The sequence below is a fragment of the Papaver somniferum genome, chromosome 9 (genome assembly GCF_003573695.1).
Source record: "Papaver somniferum cultivar HN1 chromosome 9, ASM357369v1, whole genome shotgun sequence".
NCBI lineage: Eukaryota > Viridiplantae > Streptophyta > Magnoliopsida > Ranunculales > Papaveraceae > Papaver > Papaver somniferum.
In genome coordinates, this window is record NC_039366.1 from 31,923,914 (window position 1) to 31,932,002 (window position 8,089).

The following is an 8,089-nucleotide window of genomic DNA, read 5'->3' on the forward strand; positions in this document are numbered from 1 at the left end:
GGTCTTTCCTTTCATCTGCACTAAACACCGCATTAAAATGACCACCCAACAGCCACGACTCTTCGAAAACCAACCTGGTATCTCTCAGTTCTTGCCAAAATTGACTATAATATCCAGAATCAGATGCACCATACACCGCAGTAAACATCCAAACAAAATCATTAGAGGCTAATAGATGTTGTATTTCAATTTCATGTTGTTTATTTTAATTAGATGTAACGATTTGGGAATATTTAAATTAGTTAATAAGTTAAGGCAATAACATTTAAATTAAACTTAAGTACTAAATAAAAATAAAAATTAGCTACATCATCGGCATCGGCATTGTCTTCCTCATTCTCATAATGGCCAGGTTGTTAGGGACTTGTTGTTCCGCCTTATCCATTTCCCTAGTCCATACAACAAGTTGTTGTGCATTCATTGTTGAAGTGTTCATGGAGAGTAGCTTGTTCATCTTAAAATCCCTGTAGTGTTGTTCTCGAGAAAGATGACTTTTTCGAAGTTGCCTTATTGCCAAGCCTTGGTCCCTGCTTCTATCTTGTTCTACCTTCTCCTCTAATTCCTTGAACTCAAGATAGTTGAACTCGTTTGAACCTCCTTCTAATACTCTTTGGGATGCGTTTCTCTTTGCTTTTCCGGCTTTTTGACCTCCTCTTCTTCTCTTGAAGTTAGTGTCAACGTCCAGATTGGTGTCTTTTGTTCCTGACTACCTGGAGACCCATCTTATGAATTCATTTCCTTTCGGTGAGGAAGTAGGCCCATCCATCATTTTGAAAATCTTGCGTGATTAGATCATGTGGTGATCTTGCAGGCATTTGATTACCTTCCAACAAGTATGGATTACAATTGTTAAGAACCTTCAGAATGTTGTGACAAGATTCGTGTTGGAAACCAGTGTTGTCGGATCTTTTTTACTCTTCCCGACATCTTCGTTCCACATATGGTTCAGTTTCACCACTTTTTTTGGAAGGCCGCATTTGCGTGATCAAAGCTACGTAGGCACTAACGTATTTGCTAATTGAATGAAAACGATGAGACAACCCGTCGGCATCACGATGATTGATGTTATTACCGGTTTCTTCAGAAAATCTCTTTGAAATTTTTCCATAAAAAGTATTTTTTTTCTTGTGAGCAACATTGATTTTATCTAATGTAAATAATACATAATTTCAAATTGATTCGTCTTCATCGAAAGTATACTTGACACCACGAATTCTAGTACCTCTTGCTTGAGATTGTTGTTGGGATTGTTGCGCTTGTTGCGAGGGGGGTGTCATATTTGTTAGAAAAAATGGATTATTTGAATTTTTTCTGATAAATTGGGATGGTATGAGTAGTTGTGTCGAAAAACAAGGAAAAAATGGTATCTAGATGGTATGAAATTGAGAAATTTAGAGGTAAAGGTGTAGAAGGTATGAATTTTAAGTTTGAATGAGCTGAATTTATAGGGAAAAAAGTAAGAGATGTTGGATGGCTGGACTGAGATGTGGCCTTTGGCGTTTGATGATCAACCGCTGGCGGGTTATCACAGCCCGCGCGGTTTCCTTCACCCGCCAGCGAGTTTTCTTCGCCCGCGAGGTTATAAATGAGACGCACGTCTCATGTTGGTCCACAGTGACAATCATTAAATTTGTTGATCTGGCGACCTGTTTTCATGTTTGTTGAGTCCATAGTGGGAGCAAAATAGGTTTGTTAACAGAAAATGCTCTACGTTCGAGCGTACATGTATCGAGACATTCATCTAGCTAGATACTAAATTAGGTTGCATTTCTTAACAAGGTTCTTCTCAAATATGACGACGTCATCACAAACAGAGCCGGGCTCCAAAAGTCCTTAATGGAGCTACGTGGCTTTCTCCGAGACACAAAATTTAGTACCCCGTTTTCATCGACAAATCATTTCACAAAGTTTAAACCTAACAGTCCACTTCTTTCTAGTTCAACAGTACACAAAAATGGCCGCTATAAATGCAAATTTCAATTCGTCATACCAATTTTTCTTCACTCTCGATTTTGATTTCTCCACCACCGCCTTGTTGTCTCTGTTCAACAACTAACAAAAACAAGAGTCCTTCCTGAATTTTTAATCAATGGCGACCAGTACTTCGTAAGAATTCTCAGTTCTTCTTTGTGGGTTTTCTTAAAAATTGTAAATTTTGTGTTTTTATTTGTGGGTTTTTAGAAAAATTAAGAATTCCGTGTTTCGATTTGTGGGTTTTGCTTCAGAAATGTTCAGGTGGAGGCTCTGCCACCTGCGCTTGATTCTACTTCAGAACCACCTACTATTTTTGATGGAACAACAAGATTGTATATTGCTTACATCTGCCCTTATGCTCAGCGTGTATGGATTGCCAGGAATTGCAAGGTTAGTACTCTTTGTAAAACCCTTGGTAGCTTCTTGGAAATTTTAACCAAATGATTTCTGATTTGTGATATTTGAGGTGTAGGGATTGCAAGAAAAGATCAAATTGGTACCAATTGATCTACCAAATAGGCCTGATTGGTACAAGGAAAAGGTGTACCCTCCAAATAAGGTGACTATATTTTAAGCACAATATGCATGTTTATCCATCACTTTTAGGTGTAAATTGAGGCAATTGGACTTTGTAATGAAATTGTAATAGGCTAAAAGCTTAAGAATATCTTGCCGGTTTTGGTCCCGAATTCTTTGAATTCTCTTCATTGATATTGTTTCTTTTTGTATCCTGCTAATTACAAGAATTGCAAATTATATTCAGGTACCAGCGCTTGAGCATAATGATGAAGTGATAGGGGAGAGTCTTGATTTAATCAAGTATCTTGATACCAACTTTGAAGGACCTGCACTTCTCCCAAATGTGAGTTATCAATCTGTCTTTATCCTTGATAGTTGAATTTATTTCTGGCTTTTAAGTGTGGGCTCTTACGAATGTTTTGAAAATTTGAAAGGACCCTGCCAAGAGAGAGTTCGCAGAGGAATTACTATCCTATGCAGGCGAATTTAGTAGCGGTGTGATTGGCTCGATCAAGGGAGGCACATATGTTGGTAAGAGTGAACCCTTTCCATATTTATGTATTTGATTTCAAATATGAAATTGAAGAATACAAAGGAACTTGCGGCAATAGATAAACTAACTTTGTAATTCATGGTTGAATTTCATTAGGTGCTCCCTTTGACTACCTAGAGGCAGCCCTCTCCAAATTTTCTGACGGGCCTTTCTTCCTAGGTGATTTCAGTCTGGTAAAAGCAAAATCCGTTTTGTAGTATATTTTATTATAGCAATGTCCAGCTTCGACCTGAGATTTATCATTCGCTGAATCTTTATACGTCTGTTGAATCCTTAGTTGTTGGGAAGTACCATCATTATGTTACACCAGCCAATTCCTTATCATTCTTCTAGTTTTTACCTGGTAACTGAATATGGAATTCTAATGGAAAATCCTTGATGTGTCAGGTTGACATAGCTTATGCTCCATTTGTTGAAAGGTATCAGCCCTTACTATTGGATGTTAAGAAGTATGATATCACGACAGGAAGGCCGAAGCTAGCATCATGGATTGAGGTAGTATACTCAACATTCCCCATTTTAATTTGCTAGTTTCGTCATTTGATTTTCTATTAGTGTCACTGTCATGGTTAATTGTATTCTTAAGAAAGGATAAATTTTGTCCACGCCCACGTCTTACACTCTTTTCAGTTAGTTAATATTGCGGCAAGTTTTACAAATTGAATGATCAATGTTACCCATCTGTAGCTAAAGTAAAGGCTTATATTATTGTTGAGATAAATCGTTGAACTACGTCTGAAATGTATAATAGGTACTTTTGATTTCGACATTGTGAAGCTAAAACAATGAATGATATGATCTTGCAGGAGTTGAACAAAATCGATGGTTACACACAAACCAAAGTTATTGATCCTGCAGAGATAGTTGCAAACATAAAGACAAAATTCTTGGTTAATAATTCCGCTCATCCTCTACTGCATTGCTAGATCTGTTGTCAAAATCTCTTAATCAAATCTTTAGCTGTTTCATTAGCAGCTAAAATTCTCTCTTCTTCTATTTCTGCAGGGACTTTGAGTACTATTCCATGCTTGGAAATCACCCTTCATGAAGCCTTTCACTTGAACATGTCGTACTATAAAAGTGAAGTGTTTTATTGCAAGCTCTGGTTGATATAACAATAATGAAAAAACTACATAAATGCGTATGTATTTACTGTTTGGAAGTTATAATTCCATCTCATAATAATAATAAAATACAGATTACATGATTGAAGCTATTCTCCGGTTCTTTCTGTCAGCATTACTAAGAAACAGATAGACCTGAAGCCTGAAGGGCAAAATTGTACACATGCAGGGCAATATGACCAACGAAAACACGATGTATCATGTAATTGAAGTTTGTAGTCAATCATGACCTGTGCACAAGATTTTTGATTAGATTTTGTTTCTCTTTGATTGTTAATTGAGCTCCAGGCCAGGAGGAAATGCATGTTGCTGCAAAAGAATTCACCGGAGAAATGCAGCAGTTGCATTATCCAATTTCCCTTGAACCAAGGGACTCAATGAGACCCCTCCCCTATTTCAGTCCTTGGGGTAAACCATGTGCCCTGTCCCACATCCCTTGACACCGGACTCCGTCCTGAAATCTGGGCAACCACTCTGATCCATACAACTGAATTTTATTTGTTACAGGACTCATTAGAATCAGATTCTGGAGAGTCTTTTTAGAGAGAAATACAAGGGAATTCTAGTGTTGACTATCTATTTCTTAACCATGAAAAGCCTTATGAGATATACACGCCTTCATCATAGAATCTTAAAACCTGAAACAAACAAACCCAAAAATCTCTATGCATTCAACATAACAGAAAACAACCCATTTTCTCTCTTCCTTCTCTGATTTTGCTTGTTTTATGAAAAGAAATCAAATGGGAGATCATTATGAGAAGAAAGCAGTAGGTGGAGGAGGGTGGGAACAAACAACACCCAGAAGGAATAACTCATCTTACTTCAATATTGGTGGTATTAGAAATCTAATAACATGGTTTTTCATTGTCTGTTCATTGATTTATATTCTTTATTCATCTAATCTTCTTCTTACTAATGAGCAACAAGGTTGTGTTTACACAACTAGCACCATCTCATCATCAACTGATGTCGCAGCAGCAGTTGTTGATGATGACCCAACAACAACAACCCTTTCTTCTGCTTTCACCAACTCATCTTCCGATTCTCTTGTATCTCTCAAGCAAGATGTAGAAGAAGAAGATGGAGATAAAACTCGGTTAATGCAGACCAGTATAACTCGTTTTGATGACACACAGCTAAAACATGTATTCTTTTGTATTGCTGCATCATCAAAGTTATGGGAACAAAGAAAAGAATATATAAAACAGTGGTGGAGGCCTAGAGTTACAAGAGGAATTGTTTGGTTAGATAAAAGAGTTAGAACTAGAAGAAATGAGAATTTACCAGAGATTCGTATATCTGGAGACACGAGGCGATTTCATTACTCGAACAGGCAAGGTTCAAGATCAGCTCTGAGGATATCAAGAGTTGTTTCAGAGACACTGAGGTTAGGTTTGAAAGATGTAAGATGGTTTGTGATGGGAGATGATGATACTGTCTTTTTTGTAGACAATGTAGTCAGAGTGCTTTCGAAATATGATCATAGGCAGTATTACTACATTGGGAGTTCTTCTGAAAGCCATGTTCAGAATATTTTCTTTTCGTATTCAATGGCTTATGGTGGAGGTGGGTTTGCTATTAGTTATCCTTTAGCAGTTGCGTTAGAGAAGATACAGGATCGGTGTATGAACCGGTATCCTGGGTTGTATGGTAGTGATGACAGGATCCAGGCTTGCATGGCTGAGCTCGGCGTACCCCTCACCAAAGAGACCGGCTTTCATCAGGTAGCCAGTCATAGTTGTTTTCATTTATAACTAAACTAGAAATTTCAAGCTGAGAATTTAGACGTAATACAGAATTATCTGGTTTCGGTTTAGATTTTCGCTCTTTATGATGTTGAATTTCAATGTACCTGTTTATTGCAGTATGATGTGTATGGAGACCTATTGGGTTTATTGGCTGCTCATCCTGTTGCTCCACTTGTTTCGCTGCACCATCTAGATGTGGTTGATCCTATATTCCCTAAAATGAAAAGAGCTAAAGCTGTAGAACATCTTTTTGAAGGCACGCAGTTTGATTCATCGAGTATAATGCAACAATCAATCTGTTACTCCAAGAAACACGCATGGTCGATTTCAGTTTCTTGGGGATATGTTGTTCAGATATTAAGAGGTGTAATGTCACCAAGAGAACTCGAAATGCCAACAAGAACGTTTCTGAATTGGTACAAAAGAGCTGATTACACTGCATATGCATTCAATACTAGACCTGTAACTAAACATCCATGTCAGAAACCTTTCATTTACTATATGAGTACTGTTCGATACGACAGAGCTAAGAAACAAACTATTAGTGTTTACATTCGTAGAAAAGAACCACACCCGTATTGCAGGTGGAAAATGGAGTCTCCAGAGAAAATCGAATCAATTGTTGTCATTAAAAAGCCAGATCCACTTCGTTGGCGCAGAGTAAGCTTCTTCTGTATAGACACCTGCATCCATCTCTACTGTCATTGCTGTTTGTTAACTTTGATTTTGATTTGCATTCTGTTGTTTCTGCTGCAGTCGCCGAGAAGAGATTGCTGTAGAGTTCTGCCTATGAGTAAAAATAAGAGCTCGACAATGTACATAGCTGTGGAGCAATGCCGGCCAGGAGAGATTAGTGATTTTTAGCGAAGGAAAAACAGGAACAGATTTTTGAAACACTGAACTATGTTAACTGAATCCAAATCGAAAACTCGGGTTTGTTTACATTGATATTGTCAGAAAACCCAATTGTCAGATTTGGAAAAAAGGTTCTCAGAGCACAATGAAATGTTCGATTTAACACTACTGTTTCATTACTAACACAATGCTGAAATTTCAATTCTGAATGAATAGCAATTCAAAGAAACAAACAGATTACCGAGTTTCGTTACATACGATTAAGATTTGCAGGAGAGTCCATCATATAGCTTTACTTGTTATATTTTCCTTGATCTCCTTAGCTTTACTTGTTGTATTGGTTTTGATCTGCATAGCTTTACTTGTTATATTTGTTTTGACGGGCATAGTTCTACTTGTTAGAAGCTTTATCTCTACGTTTTTCGGAACACTAGCCGAAGAATACAATGCGGTTTGATTACCACCATTAGTATTGTTCTTAAATTGCTCTGGCACCGGCATTTGTCCTACAGTTATAATTCTTCCGCCTGCTATCTTCACATCAACTGCATTACAGCAAAATCAAACATTCAAAGAATCCGATTAGTTAAACAAGAAATAATGCATAAATTTCTCAAGAACCCTAAAAAATTCAAATTGAAGAAACAGTGTCAAAAACCAGAAGAAACCCATGAAAGTACTGCTCATAATCTTTAAAAGAAACCCATGAAAGTAAATTATGTTCAATTTCAGTAACAGGGTTGAAATTTCAAGAAAATAGAAGAAACCCTAGAATAGAATTTGAGAGAAATTAGAGAAACAGATAATGTACCTGGATGAGAAAACCAGTAGAGAATCAATACAGAGACGAAAACAATCATAGGAATAACATGAATCCATCTTTCAGAAACAGAGAATCTTGTTGAACGAGAAGTACTCGTTTCTTTCTTGCTGCTACCACCATTAATGGATGATGTTGAGACATAGAGTGGTAATAAAAACTCATCATCATCTGAACTGTTATTATTATCTGTTGATTTTCTACTTCCTGAAGATCTTTTTACAGAAACCATTGGTATGTTTATGTATTCATCAGAGGTACGAATTGAAGTCGATTGTCTATGCATCTTTAATGTCTATGTGAGGAAAACAATCAAGAGGATTAAGAAACTTGAGAATGATGAGCAAGAACTTGTGAGAGAGGGAGAGAGCTTTGAAGTTAGGAATTAGTCCAATGACCGGAGACTTGAATTTTCTTTATGGTGTTTATAGTTTCCTAGTGGTTTCTTTGTTGGTACTCAGCTAAGGGTCGGTTCAGGTTCTGGACTTGTGTG

General features: G+C 37.2%; 3 protein-coding genes across 4 annotated transcripts; 2 read left to right on the forward strand and 1 right to left on the reverse strand.

Moving 5' to 3' along the window:
• The first annotated feature begins 1,923 nt into the window (after positions 1–1,923).
• Positions 1,924–4,422, forward strand: LOC113307535 (glutathione S-transferase L3-like). Its single transcript, XM_026555967.1, has 9 exons — positions 1,924–2,106; positions 2,226–2,364; positions 2,447–2,533; positions 2,738–2,836; positions 2,928–3,024; positions 3,143–3,219; positions 3,434–3,541; positions 3,853–3,936; positions 4,052–4,422. The coding sequence occupies exons 1-9, from the start codon at positions 2,090–2,092 to the stop codon at positions 4,058–4,060; spliced, it is 717 nt and encodes a 238-aa protein (XP_026411752.1). The 5' UTR covers positions 1,924–2,089; the 3' UTR covers positions 4,061–4,422.
• Positions 4,423–4,764: 342 nt separating this feature from the next.
• On the forward strand, positions 4,765–7,015 carry LOC113313707. Of its 2 annotated transcripts, XM_026562505.1 has the most exons (3): positions 4,765–5,897; positions 6,039–6,581; positions 6,678–7,015. In XM_026562505.1, exons 1-3 carry the CDS (start codon positions 4,899–4,901, stop codon positions 6,783–6,785), a joined length of 1,650 nt encoding a protein of 549 aa, XP_026418290.1. In that variant the 5' UTR covers positions 4,765–4,898; the 3' UTR covers positions 6,786–7,015. The 2 variants fall into 2 exon arrangements, with proteins under 2 accessions (XP_026418290.1, XP_026418288.1); XM_026562503.1 differs by having other exon boundaries at positions 6,039–7,015.
• Positions 6,619–7,861, reverse strand: LOC113313708. Its single transcript, XM_026562506.1, has 3 exons — positions 7,588–7,861; positions 7,035–7,321; positions 6,619–6,744 (listed from the first exon to the last, which is right to left on the reverse strand). The coding sequence occupies exons 1-2, from the start codon at positions 7,826–7,828 to the stop codon at positions 7,059–7,061; spliced, it is 504 nt and encodes a 167-aa protein (XP_026418291.1). The 5' UTR covers positions 7,829–7,861; the 3' UTR covers positions 6,619–6,744; positions 7,035–7,058.
• Between the last annotated feature and the right edge of the window lie 228 nt (positions 7,862–8,089).